We start from the raw sequence: 20,839 nt of genomic DNA on the forward strand, positions 1-20,839 counted from the left end.
GACGTTTTGCACATCATCTCAATACGTTAAATTTAGCCTATTTGATTAAGTTTTTGTCAGATATGGCTTATTTCAGGGTGACTTTAACTTAAATTTCGCTCACGGAAAATAATATATAGTTTCAAAACTAGTTTAGTCTTTGAAAACTCTCTAAATTTTCGGCATTACCTCGTAACGTATGTACAGAAATAGTAGGTCGAAATTTCGAATCGGTGCATCGGTGTACTAGTTTTAAAGTTATAAGTTATATTGAAAACGTTAGTTGTGAGGAGAACGCTTTAAAAGCTTTTGAATACTGATGTAACATTTTTATAAATTAAAAATACTCATAACTTCGTCAAATTTGCTTTGCTTGAAGTTTTGACTATATTTTCTTGAAATATTGAGAATTAAGTTAAAAATACAAAAATCTTGCCCTCTCCTGAAATAATAATACACACTTCAAATTTATATTTAACTCACCACTTCCGGCTGTAACTGCAATAAAATTAACACACCATACACCATGAGGTAAAATGGAACAGTTTTCAATGTTTGCGACCTCTGCTGGTCGCTAGTTGTACCTGAAGATAAATGTCGGCAGCGCAGTGTACTATAACAACCAGTGTCGATAAAACCATTTCGAATTTATGAAAACATAGAATTTAAAAAAATTACCATGGTGCCTAATTTCATATATATATCTTGTCAAATAAAAAAGTTTTCCCTGCAAGAATTCCACTTCGAACGTTCTGTTTGTATGGCAGCTATATGCTTTCGTGGTCCGATATCGGCGGTTCCAACATATGAACAACTTCTTGGGGACAAAAAGACGCGTGCAATATAGCAGATCAATATCTGAAAAACTGAGAGACTAGTTCGCGTATATACAGACAGACCGGCTCCGACATATCTTCTTGGTGTTACAAACTTCGTGGCAAACTTAAGCCCTATTTAGGCTATAAAAATTAATAATCATTGTTTTCGACAATTTAAGTTGATATATCAATTATTTTAATGCACAATCTTTATGAAATTTTACTACTAAACAGAGATTTACTTTAAATAGCAAGCAGTTTTCTTAATTGTTTATTTTTATATATATAAACTCTTGTTTTCACATGAACTTACAAGTGCTTTTTCCTACTTCACAAACAATCGAACTTATCGATAAGTCGTACGGATGAATTTCTTTCATAAGTACGTATGAAAATCAACCCTGTAGAGCAGCCAGTGTTTCAGCGGCACGTAGTTTGCTTCCCTGCAAAGCAGTTGGAAACTTGAATCGCTCCATTGTTGTTTTTTTGTTGGTTTAGTTTTCTTGTTGCTTCTTCGATGTTAATGAGTGCGGTAGAGTTTTGAATAAATTTGTAAAAATTTAAAAGCGAATTAGAACTGATGTTAATTAAATATAACCAGACGCAATGTATTGCGATCAATGCAGGGCATTGCACTAACAACAATTAAATTGTATGAAAGCGTTAATTCCAAAAAGCATGCGTTATACATTGGCAAAATGTTGAATGGTTTGTTTATTTGCGCCCACGCTGAGTGCGTTTAACAAAGTGTATTTGTGCTACAGTGCATATGAAATATTTAATAATAGCAAATGTTAAGAAATATACAAAAATATTAGCATAATTTACAAGTTGAATTAATATACATATGTATATAAATCGAGCAGCAAATATCGAAGTGTTTTCTGGCTGCATGTGCTTGTGCTTTGAAATATAAGTGCAAATATATACCGACATACATCGAAGTTGAAGCAAAGGGGGGAAATATAAAAGTGCATCTGTGCTAAGAGACGTGTGTGCGTGTACGCGCGAACCAGTCGAGAATGTGCGATAATGATGCATCCTTTTCGTCCCAGCAACAAGACAATCTGCATATTAATATGAACGAGAGTGGTGAGTCTGGGGATGCTATGCTACCTGCATATAACCAAAACAATTTGGCTCAGGATGCAATTTCCCTATGCAGTTCTGAGGCATCTTTTGATCAGCAGCTGCATCAGACCACACAATCGCTTGCCATAGCAAGTTCAATGATGGCTGGTTTCGGCTATGACCCCAACAGCAGCGCAAATGCTGGTGGCATAATATGTAGCGGCGCGTTCGGTAACGGCACGAATAGTATTGTACGCTATAATGATTTAAATATTTTCGGTTCAAGTGAGTCTGTGGGTGTTATGACAACGCCTACGGCCACAATACAACCATCGTTGGCACCACAAATTGCTGCCGCAGTGAATACGGTCAAGATCAATGTAGAGGAGCTGCTACGCGAGAATCGTGCACTGCGCGAAAAGCTCAAGGAAGTCACCGCTGATCGTGATCATTTGTTATGCGAAGTGTCAAATCTACGATTGGAATTGGATATGTCCGAGTTGAAACAGCTGCCGGAACAAAGGTAAGTGCACTTATTAAATTGTTTTTTTTTTTCTTTTTTTTCTGTAAATGGAGTGCGAGACAGTGCAAATGGGTGTGCCTATGCATGTCCCTAACGCAGGATTTGTATGACTCAAGCAGTCCTGTTTGGCACTTCCTTGAGGCAATGAAAGGTACTGGTGGTGGTGGTTGTGATGGTGTTGCCAATTTCAGCAACATTGAGTGACTAATATGCCAGTATGAGTGCGTGTTTGTTGGCCCTTAAAAGTCACCCCTGCTGCGCGCGTGCCAATTGCATCGGTTGACGTACTGCTTGAAGGTTCAATTTGTTCTCGTATGGGCCTCAAGTGCGTCTGGTTTGAAGCTCGTTTTGTTGTTGTTGTTTTTTTTTTTTTTGTTACACTAAACACAGGAAACAAACGTGTAAAAACCAGTCTAGCACACTGAACGGAGCAACGGAAACGACAATGCAAACAAATTTTTTTCCTTCGACTAGAGCTTGAAGTAATATTTCCATGCGTGTTGACATATCTGTGGGTGTGATTTTTGGTTGAGCCGGTCAAGTATGTTCGAAATACTATAACAACAAAAAAATTTAAAAATAAAATACAAACTAGTATTGTGCATTTGAGAAACAAGTTTTTGGTATTAATTAGAGTATTTATGAGTTTTAAATGCTGGTTTACTAAGTTTTTATGGCAAGCAAATTTGATACGTTGAAAGGTTTCACAGAAATGGCTTGAATTCATTCATGATTTTTGCACAATAAAATGATGGCATGTATTTAAAGCGCCTATACTTAATATTCAAGTTTTAAATGTATCCAAATTAAAAAAAAAATGATTTCAGTAGTTTTTAGTGTGAATGATGTACTAATAATTATTATAGCAAATTATATTAATAAAGTAATATAAATTACTACTTTGTGGTATGTCAAATATTTTATTGTTGACATTACGTATACTTTCCAATAAGAGTTTGACTTATGGATGATTTTTCCATATAAGAATGCAATTCTCACATAAGCAAAGCATACATTTTTATAAATAGTGAATGAAGATTCTTATTACAGTGTCATACACAAAAAAAAAATATATACAGTTTATTTTAATATAGATATACTTATGTACAAGTATATTAACAATTAGTAAAAATTTAAAAAAATTTGTAATGCTTTATATAAGTATGTTTTAAGTTACATTGTTTTTATTGCTGACGCATTTATTTATTCATTATTTTTCAGTTTTTATTTTTATTCACTGTTGATTTTTTTTAGTTATTATCTCCCAAACCCTTCAAGCTATATCGCCCAAATTTGCACAGGACAAATCTTTTTAATAGCTCTTACAAAAGTGTGAAAAAATATGAAATCGGATGATAACACTGCCCACTCCCAACTGAGTCGATTTAACCATGTTCGTCTGTGTGTGCGTCTGCTGTATATACGCGAACTAGTCGCTCAGCTTTTGAGATATCGATCTGAAATACATAAAATAATTTACCGAAATTGCCAATATTTTCCCGCACTCCGTCACTTCGCATCAAAAATTTTTGTATGTGTAATAATAACTTCTACTGTTGCGCCTATCTCTAAATTGAAAAACAGCAATTTTTTTTTTTTATCAAAATTAACAAACAACGCTAATCGCTGCAGTGGTTGGCAAATAAGTTCATTATTGTACTTAATAGAGACTACATGCTGTTGTTGTTGTCAGCACCAGCGAAACGACCGTCAAGAGCACCGCACCACCACCCTTGAAAACAAACAAATGCTTGGTCGTCGCCGTACACAAGCATGACTCAAGCACGAAGATAAGATAAGTTCTACCAGTGCATTTTTTTGTTTTGTTGTTTTTATTGTTGTTGGTGTTTTAAACTATTAGTTTTGTAGATTTTCTGCTCTTTTTCATGCTGTAATTTAGTCTTATCAGACACATACCGTTTGTTTTACTAACTACACATATAAAAAGTGTATGTATGTATGTGCAGAAGGCACATTGATTTTGTATGTATATATATATGTATGTGTGTATATTTACGCTAACAGCTTGATTCCTATTTTATTTTTCATTTGAAAGCGCTGTAAGTTTTATAAGTTTTCATTCTTTTATACAAAGCTACATACATACATATGTATGTGTATATGTGTGTTTGGCGTGGCGGCAAACCACGTCGCTGGCGATAACGAGACAACTGTTTTGGTAGTTACTTTATTTCGGACACGATTTTAATCAGTCGACAAGCGGCGTGAAGTCACTCACCACTATCTTCACTCCCCTTCCGCTCTACCACACTCGCAGTTGGATGTGGCACCGATAAAGGTGTGCGTGTGTGTGTGTACGCTCTGTGTTCTTGTTCAAATTTTCCAGTCCATTGTGTGCACAAAATTAGCATGCAAAGCAGTGTTAGTGGCGTGTGCATGTAGTGGTTGCAGCAACACCACACAGGGTTTTACTAAAGACTGCGTTTAGTACTTTTAAGCGCACATAGTTCATAGCCTTTGACCCTAAGGTTTTAATTTTATAGTTTACACAGTGTAACTGGCAGTTAATAAATAACACTGTGGCGTAGACGCACGCCTCTCTGCGCGCTGCATAGTCTCGAAAGTGACAATCCAGTGAACCAAAAATGTTCGTACTTAAATTTTTGCATATTAATAATTAATAATTCTTAGTGCTATTGCAACTATTTGCATAAACTCTTACTGGTAGTAGAAGACTTTTTACAATTGAGGATCACCCTGCATTCCATTCTCTTTTAATATTCAATGCATTTAAAAATGTCAAAAGTTACTCAAAACCTTTCGTTTGATACAAATACTGTAATATTAAATGCACTTAATACACTTTCTTAAATTCAAATTTGCCAACAATGGCAACCTTTCTAACACACAATTTCAACAGAAATGTTTCTTCAACCTTTTGAGTTCGATGTCCCAAATTTTCATAATTTAGTTATTTTATCTATTTATTAAATAAATAAAAATTTATGGACAGGTTGCAATACTTAAAAATAATTTTAAGTTGCTTTTGAAATTTCTGCACTTTATTGTACAAATTGTAATATTTCATTTATTGCATAATTAAATTTTTTTCCATTTGGTAACTCCTTCCAAAAATATTTTCAAATCTGACTTCTTAAACCCATCTAGTTTAATATCCACTATGTAATCAATTTAATACATTTAATTTTAGTAACGGTTGTAAACCCCCCCGAACACGCTTTTCAAATTTAAGCCTTCTTACACCTTTTTTATACTCTCGCAACCTGTTGCTACAGAGTATAATAGTTTTGTTCACCTAACGGTTGTTTGTATCACCTAAAACTAATCGAGTTAGATATAGGGTTATATATATATAAATGATCAGGATGAAGAGACGAGTTGAAATCCGGGTGACTGTCTGTCCGTCCGTGCAAGCTGTAACTTAGTAAAAATTGAGATATCTTTATGAAACTTGGTAGACATGTTTCTTGGTACCGTGAGACGGTTGGTAATGCAGACGGTGTGAAAATGGGTGAAATCGGGTGGCAACTCCGCCCACTCCCTATATAACGGTACTGTTAAAAACTACTAAAAGCGCCATAAATCAAGCACTAAACACTCCAGAGACATTAAATTTTATCTCTGGGATGGTATAAATTGGCTTTATAGAAACCGCGTTCAAAATTAGTCAGTGGGCGTGGCACAGCCCACTTTTAGGTGAAAACCCATATCTTGGGATCTGCTTAACCGATTTCAACCAAATTCGGTGCATAACGTTCTTTTCATGTTTCTATGTCATCTTTCCACTATGCAAATCAGGCAACAATGACTGTATCGGGATAAAACTTTGCGTGAATAATGCGATTAAAGGATGCCACCTTGTGGCCAAAAATTGTCTAAATCGAACCAAAACTGTTTAAGCCCCTAAGTACTAAATATGTGGACCCCAGTGCCTATAGTTGACCTTCTACCGAAAATATCAGTCAATCCACAAAGAAATCTCAAACGAGTATACTATTTGACTTTGCGAGAGTATAAAATGTTCGGTTACATCCGAACTTAGCCCTTCCTTACTTGTTGTTTTTAAAGAATACAATTTTTAAAAGATTGAAAGCGCTCCTTAAAAAATTAGTTTAAGCTTTCTTAGACTGAAGAGAGTTCATGTTCATTATAACAAAAAATATTTTTTCAATTTAATAATTTTGAAAAAAAAATTTTTTTTTCAAAAATATCTTTGATTTAAACCTTATGAGGGGAAAGAAGCTGTAGACAATTTAGATGATAGTATTCATTATGATAAACTAATTAATCTAAAAGTTTCCACTGGCGGCGTGGATTTGTTAGAGTATACACTTTTTCGGATATGCTGGCACCTGGAAAACAAGGATTTTCTTTCGAATTTTGTAAGTTTTGATGAACTCGCTTATTTAGCAAAGAATTTGCTTTAATTTTTTCAATAAAATAAAACTAAAACGGAATTTTTTCAAATACATGTGTTAATGAAGTTGGAGAATATATCTTATAAAATATTTCTTGTCGATTCTTTCTTATCTTGTTGTCAATATCAATTTTTTGAAAAATATTTAGAAAATATATAATACTCGAAATACTATTAATTGAATTATTCTCATAGTGCGAAAAATAGTTGAGCATTTTATTATGCTCAAGTTGAGAATATGGTTGAGAAATATAAGTCTCAACTTGAAAACACAGTTGAAAAATATAAAGAAGTTGAGAAAATTAAGTACAGATTCAAGTTTAAAATACACATAATTGATAACTTTATAATTCTCAAGTTGAGAATATTATTGAGAAATATAAAAATTACAACTTAAGAAAATGGTTTAAAATTTTTTATTGAAAATTTAGTTAAAAAATATTAACTAGCTGTAGAATTATTTAAAATGCTTCAAAATGTAGTTGAGAATTTAATTATTTTCAACTTGAGAATAGTGTTGAGAAACATAAATCTCAACTCGATATAACAGTTGAAAAATATGAATAAGTTGAGAAATAGATCAGAACCTAATTATTCTCCTGTTGAGAATATTGTTCAGTAAGATAATCACACCAACTTGGGATCAACTTAAGTTGATGAATTTATAAATAACAAGTTGAGAAAATTATAAATCTCAACTTAAGAATATATTTTACATTTGAAATTTAAAAAAATTAAAATATAGTTGATAACTTTATAATTCTCGATATCTCATTATCATAAAGCTTAGAAAATTATGATTTTCAACTTGAGAATATAGTTGAGAAATGTTAAATAATCTTTCATAAATTGAGAAATTTATTGAGAATTTTAGTATTATTAAGTTTAAAAAAGCTGATAACTTTGTAATTCCCTAGTTGAGAATATTATTTAAAAAAATAAAAATCTCAGGTTGGAAGTACTATTTAAAAGATAAAAATCTCAAGTTGAGAAAATGGTTGAGAAATTTAAAGCATTTTTTTTCAAACTGAAATTTTATTAAGAAATTTAAAATTTTTTTTGGAGGTTAAAATTTGTGATCGTTTAAAAGCCTAACCTACAATTAACACCGTTATTTGGAGCGTCAGTCACAAATGTCTACTGGGTTACAGGTGGCAACAACAATGTGGCGATCACCTCGTTGTCGCATTTCAAATTCTATATTACATTTATTTTTATTTTGTTTTCTTTTTTTGGTTTTCTACTTTTACTTCATTGTGTACTGTGCAGCGAAAGCAGATTTGCCCACTGGCTGGCTTGACGTTCGGCATGTCTTTAAATATTTACAAGTGATTTTATTTATTCTACTAGCTTCTTGTTATCTTTTACATATTGTATTTTCCCTTTATTTTCTTTTTTTGGTGTTGTTTGGAAAGTAGAAGACATGATTTTATGCGAATTAGACACCAAAAGCGTAATTTGCGATTCTACAGCTACGCCGAGCGCAACACACACAAACCCACAAACCGAGAATATAATAAAGACATGCAACAACAACAACCACAATAATACCGCTTCCATTTGCGCGAATTATTAACCCGCATGACACCGCGGCGCACCAAACGAACACCATAAACTTCAACGCGCTGCGCTGAAACGCTACCAACAAACACACACGTATACGTATATACTCGTATGTGGTGGTGTATGTTTGTACTGGCCCCACCGCGCGCTCCACATCCATATTCTTTGGAACACAAAAAGAAGCATAAACAGAAAATAGTTGCTCGCTTGCACCTGAAATTCACTCGCTATGCGTAACCATGCACTTTCAACAGTGTGTTTGTGTATGTATGCATAGTTGTGTTTGTATTCATATACATATGTATATTTAGCTCACTTTGAGTTGAGCAGCAGCACCGTGATAAAAATTATGGTGTACCGCGGCAGCGTCGTCGACTGCAGCAACATGCATAGCTGACTCGCTTGCCAATGCTCGTCAGCAGTGAACTTCTAAAGTGCACTAAATTTAGCACTACTTGGGTGGGGTGAAATGGGAAAATATTATAATTAATAGTAAGCACAAGTTCACTTTAGAATTTAGCTCGCGAATGTGCTGCGTGTATTTATTGTTGTTGCTTCTTCTGTACTGTTTTCTTTGTTGTTGTAATTTTATGCAGCACGCATTCTTTCGCAGAGAAGTTGTTTTTGTTGTAAAATTGTTGTTGTATGCTTTTGTTGTTATTGTAAGTGTTTGTAGTTGTGTTTTTGTTGTTGCTGTTGCATACTGCACTCACTATTATTAAATTTTTTTTATTCTACAATTTCTTCTGCGTTAAGCAACCGCCCAGCATCTCTCGCTGGTCGTCCATTAGTGTGCTCGTGTGTTTTTATACCCTGAACAGGGTATACTAAGTTGGCCACGATGTTTGTAACGCTCAAAAGGAAACGGCAGAGACCCCATAAAGTTAATATATAAATGACAGGCCATGACGAGCTGAGATTCAGCCAAGTCCATCTGTCTGTCCGTTTGTCTGTATATATGCGAACTATTCCCTCAGTCGAGATATCGATCTGAAATTTTGCACCCGTAATTTTATCATGAAGTAGCACCTTATTTGTCGGAACGGGCGGTATCGGACCACTATAGCATATAAGTTCCATACAAACTGAACGTTCGGAATAAAGTGCTTGTATGAAAAGCTTTTTCATTTGACTATATATCTTCACGAAATTTGACATGGGTTATTGTCTAAGGCAACGGTGCAAACTCCAAAGAAATTGTTCAGATCTAAAGACTGCAGCATATAGCTGCCATACAAATTGACCGACGAAAGTTCTTGTAAGCAATCTTTTGTATATGTGAAGGGTATGTTTGTGCTTTCATTTTCCAGCGAAACTATGTAAACAATTGAAAGAATTTTAATTTTTTATTGCGGTGGTGCTTTAGATACAAGTACTTGGTTGGGCATAGTGTTGTGCAATATAATAGCAGCGGCAGTGGTAGTCGTAAAACTAAATATTACTCTCAAAAAGTAGTAATTTGCAAAATTTATATGGTGCAAAATATTAGCTAGTCATAGTCAAGGTATAATATAAATTTTTTTTTTCGCAAAATAATTGTGGTTCCCTAGGGCGTACACAAATCGGTAATTTAAATTAATTATAATTTAATAAATAATCAGAAAGCACAGTCTGTGAAAAAAGGTATTATTCTCAAAAAATAGGGAGTATTGAAACCAACGACTGTGAAAAAAAACACAAAGTTTGAACAATCTCAGGGACCAGGGATGACAACCTCTAGAAACAATGCTTTTATGGCTCACAAATCAGAAAAACCATTAAAATAGCTGACAAATTATGGTTTCTGTCTAAAACGTCTCGTCTTCTTTAATAGTCATTTCATTAATTTCATTACTCATAAAAACACTTAAGACTTATTTCATTAAGCTACAATAGGTGAAGTTGGCTAAACCCACTATTAAAGTTTCAGAAGATCATATAAAATCAGGGAGAAAAAATCGCTTAGTCTACGATTCTGTAGAGATTTTTAGTTTCTTATACCAAATTTTCACTTGGGTCTTCTCTTACAAATATAACAATTCGCTGTTATGCCGAAAAATCTCTAGGAGAGAATTATACTTTTCCAGCAATTTTGCTCAAGTTTCATGATACCAAGAAGTAACACTTTTAAACCTAGGTAGCTAGCTTTGTTCTTAACTAAGTATAACTTCAGACCCGACTATCGTGGAATCATTCTACGAGCTCTATCAAACTGTACTGGTACTCATAGCACTATCTATACGATTTTTATGTAAGTTATATAGCTAAAAAAAGGGGGTAGAAACTTATATCGGTCTTTGACTTATGACAAATCCTATCCGAAGACTCACTTACATACCTCATTATTAAACTACGAACGGAGATATCAGCTGTCAACTCAGTTATTTTACTGCCAACATCTATCGTTATCTCAATATCAAAAAAGTTGCCGAATTATAATTTAGCCCACTTTTATCACTATTTTTATAACAATTTAAATAACTTTAATCACTATCACTCTGCTTTCATTGACGAATAGAGAGATAAGTATATATTATATATAAATTTTAATACGAATTAACTTTTACACACTCTACTGTAGATAAAATGACGCATACATACATATGTGCATGTGTCTACAGGTAAATTCTGTGTGTGGTATTTTTTGCCATAATGCGTACATACATAATTTTGCACTTTAAAATACATACACACTTGCAAAATGATTATAAATATATTTTTCATTTAGCCATGTACTCAATAATCAGGTCTTTATGACGATACAAAGTATGTGCGCACTGAATATTTATGTGCATATGTGTGTATGTATATAAGTGGATGGCTATGAAAAATGGAACTTGAGAAACTTGCCAATGTTTCTTCAGTGTTCCGAAGAATTTTTCAATGCACTATATATTTCGCAAGAACATTCACTGCTTGAACTCTTGGCAAAGGATTGAATGTGCAACGAAATATTTTATTCAAAACAATTTATTTATAACCATAAATAATTAAATTCAGCACTTTACTTCAGTTTTTAGTTTATGTTATTTTCTCTTATAGAGAATAAGGCGTTTTTTATAAATATACTCCATTTGCCATTCCATATTATGTTGCATACATCGCATGTTATGTTGCAGCCTAGCCGAGCGCGTCGCTGCTCACCACATCATTTTTTTTCTAATGCTTACACTTTTTAAATTACTGGTATCTTTCGAATGGAATGTCCGAATCGAATAAATCAAAAAGTTATATAAAGGTATTAAAACAGTATTCAATATGAAGTAATTAATTTTAATAGGGATTACTACAAAATTAGGTACAAATAAAGAGGCTTTACAGAGGCGACATTTAAAATTTTTTAATGAAAGAACACTTATTGTGACGTATGTAACTATAAGAGTTAGGCACATATTGTCTCAACATATTTTGTAGACATGTGATTATACATTGTGCTAAATCGCTAAGTATTATTTTGTTTTATTATTAATATTAATCGCAGCGCACGCTATCTAAGGAATTTTGTAGGTAATTTTGTTTTACCTTAGGTTACATTATTGGCGTTTTAGTAAGGATCCCTAACTTTGACAATATAATATAGCCTATGTTCACCGGAGAGAGCGTAGCTAACCAAGGGTAAAAGAACTTTTCCAATCCGTCAAGCAGTTTCGGAGGCTATTCAATTCAAACAAACGAACAATAAGATCTTTACTATTTATAATATTACTATAGAAGCAGCTTTAAAACTAGTCACCTAATAGAAAAAAAACAATCAATTTGTCAGAAAATTTCTCGAATCCAGATCGAGAATCAGATAATTTTATTCAATTTTCATCTTATTATTTCTTTCTAACATTCCAACCAATTAAAATGCGATGTTTTCCTATCCTGTGCACGACAGTCGGGTCTATGTAGCATAAGCGGAACAGACCGGTCAAGTACTGTCAACTCGATATCATGCCTCAAGATCTCCTGTAGATATTCTTCTCAGCTTTCTACTTAGTTCAAATTCCAACATATTTATCCATATGTAATCTATTTTAGATTACCAGCTAGACATTGTTACTGGATACTTGGTTTGCTAAACGATATCGTTGATTCTTATATTCACCGTAATCCAATTGAATGGCTAAGTTGGGAAAATATAATGTTTCAAAAAATGGAAAAGCTTATTATAAACAAGTTCGCAAACAGTTGAGTTACACGGAAATTTAAAATAATTATTATGTAATGTCAAAGTAGTACCTAAATCTTAGCAGAAAATCATGTAATAAACCACTTATAAAGTTGACACAACTTACACAATATAAAAAATATGGGTTCATCTACTGATAATAATAAAGCCGTCTACTTTTGTCTACGTAAAGTCCAAAATAAAAATAAATTCGCCGAAGATGTCAACTCTTAGGATGATTCGAAACGATCCTTATCTTGTCCTAAATGTTTGTAATCAAGATCTGATATAAATGTATATGTTTTTAGTTGTTCTACTCTAAAAGAATATGTTATTTTTTTATTAGAATCAGTCAATCCTATTGTTTTAAATTTACGTTTTAAATGTTTACAAATCACTAAATATTTTTTAACAATGTTTTAATCGGGTATTACAGAAAAATATATACTTTTGCCGTTAATATTTCGAAAAAGTGCTGCCATATTTGATACAAAAAAATTTAATTTAAAAACAATTATGTGGTCACCGTGTACTTAATATTTTTACACAAATATAAATAAAGTTTGCAACATCTTATTTTTGGCGCTTTGGTTTTTACGTTCAATTTTATCTGACCGTGATTTCTTTACAATTTTTGATTTTGTATGTTTTTGGTGTATAAAATTGAAATATATTTCTTACTGTTCTACTATTTCAAAAAGATGATGCCAGCTATGAAAAAATAAAAATAAAATAATTTTAATAGTTTTTTCACGCTGTATTTTTCTCTATTTTGCATTTTTCACCTATTGCATTATTTAACTTCTTCTCTCAACATTTTTAAAGTAAATTTTGATATTATTAGTCAATTTATATTTATATTTAATGTTTGATATATATTCGAATACACAGTTTTTAGATTGTTTTTTTTTTTTAATATTTTGCTATAAAAATTTATTTTTAGTGTTCTAATATTACAAAAAAATAATGCCACTTGATTAAAAAGAAAATAAAAATTTTGTTAAAACTGTATGTATGTCACCCTGTCTTTTAAATTTATTTTTATTATTATATTTTGGCTATTTCATCAATTAAATTTTATCTTTCGGCGATTATTTGAATTTAATTAGCAACATGGTTATTATTATGTTTAATAAAATTTTCAATTATTGTTCGTGCCGAGAATACAATTTTTTGACAGCCAAAATTTCGAAAAGCTGCACAACACTGTGTACCTTGGCCACTGCATTTTGGCTTCGTAAATTCAATATTAATATGCATAAGCATATTCATAAAAAAATCGAAAGCAAAAGTGTGTTTAACAACAAAACTATGTGCAAAATTGTATTTGTTTATTTTCGTGCTTAAAAGCACTTTTTTCCTACCAACAATTTGGCCGAAAAGAGAATATTCACAAAAAGTGCGAAATAAAAGCACAAAAATGCTTGAAATAACGCAATTTTTTTTTAATCTCACCCAGCGATTAATCAGCCATCAGACCGAACAACAAAATAGCCAAAATGAGTAAAATAAATAAATATTTTTACTTTTGTTCTTACATTTAAAATGTTTTTGCGTTTTTGACGTAAAGCAAAAATTATTTCAAGGTAAAAGTGTTTGCTGAAAAACTTATATTTATAAGCAGTTATGCAGAAATAGACTGAATAAATACATATGTATGTGTATAAATCTAGAAACCTTTATTCTATTATTATTCTATAATACAATATTATCATATTTACAATGCACGCAACACGCAGCACGACTGCAATCGATTACTATGCTCAATGCATGGGAATCGAAAAATCGTAAATTACATATATTAATTTTAAATGTTGCACGCATAGGAAATTTTTAATTTTTTTCGATTTTTCAGTTATTTTTTTTTGTCATATTCTCCATTTTTTATTTCAATTGAGCTTTGTTTAATTTTTCAATTTTTTTTATATTTCTCACTTAAATGAAAGCGCCCAAAATGTGGTACTTCCGGCCAAAACCCAACATATGCGCATACTTACCAACACACAAGCTCGCGCACATGTGTATTCTGCCCCCCTCGAGCGTGTGTAGCACAAAGCTTTACATTGCCGCAATTCGCCCTAACGATTGCCCACTTGTGTGTGCGCGCACTTAAGTCATGCACTTATATGCAGATGTTTTAATAAGCACGTACTTATTTTGGTTTTGTACCGACTAAGTATTGGAAAACCAAAAACAATCGTAAATAAAGTAATTGCCACGCGAATTTGCTTTTAACTTTTGCTTCGAGGCTAGTTATGGTTAACTTTTATTGTAAATTATAATTTATATGTTTTAATTTCAATTTGCTTATGTAAAATTGCTTATTGGTGCTTTGTGCATAGGCATTAGGGTGGATCTAAACTCTGAGAGAATAGATATCGTTTAATAAAAATTTTTCGAAATATGTTTTTTGTGTTTAAAATTTTACAAAATACTCCTTAAACTAAAATAAAAGAAATAGGTTTATGCAATTTTGTTAAAGCAATTATTTTAATTTTTTCTTATTACTTTCGCTAAAGAAAAAGGTTTTTTGAGCAAAAAAAAAACTAAAATTTTTTGACTAAAAAATCAAACAACAGTAACTAAAAAATTAAGTTTAATTAACGTTTTTTCGAATTCAAAATTAAATTTTTTTAGAATTTTTTTTTTATAAATTTTATTATTACAGTTTTATTGAAATTAATAGAAATAAAATTGTATTCCAAATTTTATTAAAAAGAAGCATTTCAATATAAGCGAAATTGGCAATAAAGCATTAATTACTAGAAATTAGTAGTAATATTATACTAAACAATAACAGCTAAAAGAATTATCTGAAAAAAGATTAAGGATTAATTTTATTAAAAATAAGAAAAAACGTTAGCTAAATACCCTTCACATATTCAAATGATTCCCTACAAGCACTTGGTATATGCTATAGTGATCTGATATCAGCAGTTCCGACAAATGAGCAGCTTCTTGGTCAGAAAATCTATAGCCTATAGTGGTCCGATATCGGCCGTCCCGACAAATGAGCAATTCCTTCCGGAGAAAGGGAACTGCACAAAATTTCGGTTCGATATCTCATAAACTGAGCGACTAAATTGCGTATAAATGTATATACGGTCGTGTCTCCAAGGTTTCCTTCTAGGTGTTACAAGCTTTGTGGCCAACTAAATATACCCTGTTAAGGATATAAAAATCGACTTTCCGAAAGAAAAGTACCACCCTAGTATGTACATATACTTACTGGTTTCTACCCAACAAAGATTGCACAATGCATAAATAAACATAAATATATATACTTACATACATATAAATAAATACAAAAACATATGCATGTGTCTAGTTATCTGCCAATAATTCCATTTGTAGACCCAAAGTGCCTTTGACACATTAAAATGCCAACTCATTTATTTATTAATAATTATCGAGCAAAACTTAATTGCTGCCCATTTATTTATCTGTTTGCCTCATTTTCCATTGCTTTATCAAAGTGTTTGGCAAAAAGTAACTTTTGCGCATAAGCATATATATACATACATACATATGTACATATACAACTGTGCTTTTATAAAATATAAAATTTTTATATATGAAATTGAATTGTGTCCTTGAAGTGTGACTGGCCATAAAAAGCGCTACTTTGCTCTTCTTCTGCTCACTCCTCCTCTTCTTCTTCTTCTTCATCACTTATGGATATTTGTGTGTGTTCGCTGTTTTTTTTCTTTTTCTTATTTGCCTCATTAAGTACTGCTGAATTCAATATTTACTTTTTGTTGTAGATTTTGTGTTTGCTTTTGTTGTATGCGCATCTTCAGCAATTGCTGTTCGGTTCCTCGCTTTCATGCTAATTTACGTAATATACTTTTTAATAAAGTTGTGGCGTCATGCGGGCTTCCAGCAGAGTTCATTGTGTGGCACACAAGCCGTTTATAATCTCACAAATTCTCTTTAACTGTTAATCGTTTCAACTCCGTTCAAATAGCTTAATTTATTACCTATTTTTATATTCTCTAACTACCCATATATATTTTTATACTCTCGCAACCTGTTGCTACAGAGTATAATAGTTTTGTTCACCTAACGGTTGTTTGTATCACCTAAAACTAATCGAGTTAGATATAGGGTTATATATATATAAATGATCAGGATGAAGAGACGAGTTGAAATCCGGGTGACTGTCTGTCCGTCCGTCCGTCTGTCCGTCCGTCTGTCCGTCCGTCCGTGCAAGCTCTAACTTGAGTAAAAATTGAGATATCTTTATGAAACTTGGTAGACATGTTTCATGGTACCGTGAGACGGTTGGTATTGCAGATGGGCGTAATCGGACCACTGCCACGCCCACAAAACGCCATTAATCAAAAACAAATAACTTGCCATAACTAAGCTCCGCAATAAGATACAAGACTGTTATTTGGTACACAGGATCACATTAGGGAGGGGCATCTGCAGTTAAAATTTCTTTTAAAAAAGTGGGCGTGGTCCCGCCTCTAATAGGTTTAATGTGCATTGCTCCTAAACCGCTAATGCTATAATAACAAAATTCACTGGAAGCAAATATTTTTAGCACTTCTATTGACGGTGTGAAAATAGTTGAAATCGGGTGGCAACTCCGCCCACTCCCCATATAACGGTACTGTTAAAAACTACTAAAAGCGCGATAAATCAAGCACTAAACACGCCAGAGTCATTAAATTTTATCTCTGGGATGGTATGAGATGACTTTATAGGAACCGCGTTCAAAATTAGACAGTGGGCGTGGCACAGCCCACTTTTAGGTGAAAACCCATATCTTGAGATCTGCTTAACCGATTTCAACCAAATTCGGTGCATAACGTTCTTTTCATGTTTCTATGTCACAGTGCAAAAATGGGCGAAATCGGACTACAACCACGCCTACTTTCCATATAACACCATTTTAAATTCCATCTGATTATTTCACTTTCCACTATGCAAATCAGGCAACAATGACTGTATCGGGATAAAACTTTGCGTGAATAATGCGATTAAAGTATGCCACCTTGTGGCCAAAAATTGTCTAAATCGAACCAAAACTGTTTAAGCCCCTAAGTACTAAATATGTGGACCCCAGTGCCTATAGTTGACCTTCTACCGAAAATATCAGCCAATCCACAAAGAAATCTCAAACGAGTATACTATTTGACTTTGCGAGAGTATAAAATGTTCGGTTACATCCGAACTTAGCCCTTACTTACTTGTTTACTTATTGTTTTTTCCTAGACAACTGATAAGTACTGTATGAACCCAATGACGTCAATGTTTTCTCCACAAAGTTCATTAAAGTCGCCTTGGAGATGACGCGATAGAATATAGGTGACGACTTTCTCAATTGTCTTGCCATCTCCAGAGTACCATAAGGTTTAAACGCTTAGTTCTCACACCTTCAGACATCTGTGAACTAGGGTTTCAGGGCTTCAAAAAATCGATTTTTTTATTGTCTTATTTAATTCTATAACATCTCTAGAATATAATATTGTCCTAAATGCTCAAGTTGGTCCGAGTATTAAACCTTTAAGGGGTTAGCGGTAGTCAGAGGCACGAAAAAATTAGAATTTTCAGTAAGTTTTTTTGCTACTAAGTCATGTTATTTTAAGTCACGAAAATTTCAAAACAAAATAAAATTTTAATTTCCAAAGTTATAACTGTCTGTGTTGACCCAGTTCCAAAACAAGGTCCTTACGGTGACAATCATAAGTCCTTGGAAATTCATCTAAAATCAATCGGATGAAAAAAATTAGTTTTATAAATAGATAATCCTGCCTAATAAAGCCTGATCGAATCTTTTTTTTTCCAAAATTAACAAAATGGCGGCCTCAGCAAATTTTTCTCTAGATTTTTGGCGAAAAATCAATTAGTTAATTGATCTTAAAAAATCGAAATTTGTGAAAAAAACCTTCGATCAGGCCCGAGTTTATTACAATATGTATTTTAAAAGCTGTATAAATTTTATTAAAATCTACTTAGCGGTTTTCGAGTTACAGTTGTCACCGGTTCAAAAAACATAGTTTTGAGAAAAACGCATTTAAAGTTTCACACTAGAGCTCTCGAGCGCTTTGGAGTGCCCGAGCGCTCTTTGTTATTTGTCGAAAAACTCAAAAAGTAATTATCGGATCAACTTGAAATTTAACGAAAATGCAAAAATTGATTATTTGAAAATTCTGACTACCCCTAATCCCTTAAAAGCGTTTTTCTGTTTTCTGTGTTTTCAAAGACAGTTGTGAAGACTTCTCGCGACCTACTGAACTGATCTCAATGAAATTTTACACAGTTCTTCGAGATATAATTTACAAGGTATTGAATGAAGAATTTTTTTGTTCAATTACAACTATTTAATAAAACACGTCGAAAAATGTTCACCAAAATTTGCCTTATTTTGTTGTAAAAACGTCTAAATATCCAATTTTCACTGTTTTGTTTTTACCTTCGCCTAATGCCTAGTTTATGATCTTAATTAAATCACGTGTTTTTTGATACTCTTGCAACATTTCGCTACAGAGTATAATAATAAACTAACTTGTTTTCTTTTTGAATTATTCCCCCAAGTGGGATGACAAAAGGAGAGATCTGCTAGTATTTAATAAATAATAAATAAACAAGAAAAAACGTTAACTTCGGTTGCGCCGAAGCTAAAATACCCTTCACAAAAACAAAGGCCCCTTTACAAGAACTTGATTCCGAACGTTCAATTTGTATGGCAGATCTGACCAATTTCTGTGGAGAATAATTTGTTGCCTTAAGCAATAACTCGTGCCTAATTTCATGAAGATACCTCGTCAAATAAAAAAATGCTCCACGCAAGCACTTTACTCCGATCGTTCAGTTAATATGGCAGCTATATGCTATAGTCATCCGATCTGAATAATTTCTTCGGAGATTACATTGTTGCCTTAACTAATAATCCGTGCCAAATTTCGTGAAGATACCTCGTCAAATGAAAGAGTTTCCCATACAAACACTTGATTCTGATTGTTCAGTTTGTATGGCAGCTATATGCTATAGTGGTCCGATATCGGCCGTTCCGACAAATGAGCAGCTTCTTGGGGAGAATAAGAAGTCTTCAAAATTTCAGATCGATATCTCAAAAACTGAGGGACTAGTTCGCGTATATACAGACAGACAGACGGACGGACGGACAGACAGACGGACATGGCTAAATCAACTCAGCTCGTCACGGTGATCATTTATATATATACTTTATATGGTCTCCGACGTTTCCTTCTGGGTGTTAAAAACTTCGTGGCAAAATTAATATACCCTGTTCAGGGTATAAAAAAAGGTGCATTTACAGAATTTCACCTTAATAATTGGCGATTAATTTTTAAAAGTTTTGGATTGCATTGTTCCCGTTGCCTTTCTCCAGAAGGACCCACGAAAAAAGGTGTCTGGTGAGGAACAAGATTTTTTTGCTTGAAATTATCTGAAAGACAAAAACCAAGAAAAATTATTATAATTATAGTTGAAAATAGGTGATACAAGGACTTGTCAAATTTTTTACTTTTTAACAAAATGTCGACTTCTTAAAAAAGGATTTTTTGTGAAAATTTGGCATTCAAAATGGTATAAAAATTATTATCAAAGTCTTATACGGCCATTACCTGACAAATATAATAAATATAAGACGATCGGGTGAAACCGTTTTGGATAAATTTTACCCACCGACTTCGAAAATTGTGTTTCAAAAAAAACTCTTTTAATGTTTTGGGAACAGATTCAACTATGTTAAAAAATTATTACAAGTACGTTTATAGCTCCAAAACTATTTGCCGAACCAATTTTAAATTTTTGAAGAATATTCTCAAATATAGGTATATTCGATAATTGATATTTTGAAATTTTCAAGTGAATGTAACCTCTTATTCATGCTTAGTCTTTAAGTCGAAGGCTTTTACTTACGCTTATTCAGAATTGTAGAAAGCTGTCTAAAAGAAAGCTCCCTTCAGTTCCCACAATTAATCCATCACTATTGCTGAACTGTCAACTTCTTCGATTTAAGCAACACACACTCAACCTCTCTACATCGACGCACTCAACCCATTCTCAGCAAAGCAGTTGAATGCATTTAAATATTCATTTTAAAGCACTTATCACTTGCTTTGTCTTGAATGAATGAATCTCCTCTGCATTTCGTGGATACTGCGTTGACCCAGAGAGTGCATGGAGGCCACGAGGTCCCCTAATCAGCAAAGAAATAGAAAATAATTAAATTAAAAGTCTGTGAATGCGCTCGACTTTCGTGTGTTTGTATGCAAATTTAAAATTAATGATGTACTTATCGGCTTTTCAAAATTTCAAACCACATGCAACACATTTTGGTGCACCGAACCGATCGCCTGCACCCACAGCTGATGCAC

The 20,839-nt window shown here is 32.9% G+C and overlaps 1 protein-coding gene across 1 annotated transcript in view; it reads left to right on the plus strand.

Annotated features, from left to right (window-relative positions):
- Window positions 1-1,301: 1,301 nt before the first annotated feature.
- Window positions 1,302-20,839, plus strand: part of siz (Brefeldin-resistant Arf-GEF family protein schizo) — a 118,161-nt gene continuing 98,623 nt past the window's right edge. Inside the window, exon 1 of the mRNA XM_036360557.2 lies at window positions 1,302-2,391. Coding sequence (XP_036216450.2) covers window positions 1,820-2,391 — 572 coding nt within the window. The 5' untranslated portion in view covers window positions 1,302-1,819. The remainder of the gene's footprint in view (window positions 2,392-20,839) is intronic.

The sequence above is a fragment of the Bactrocera oleae genome, chromosome 6 (assembly GCF_042242935.1).
Source record: "Bactrocera oleae isolate idBacOlea1 chromosome 6, idBacOlea1, whole genome shotgun sequence".
In the NCBI taxonomy this organism is placed as follows: domain Eukaryota; kingdom Metazoa; phylum Arthropoda; class Insecta; order Diptera; family Tephritidae; genus Bactrocera; species Bactrocera oleae.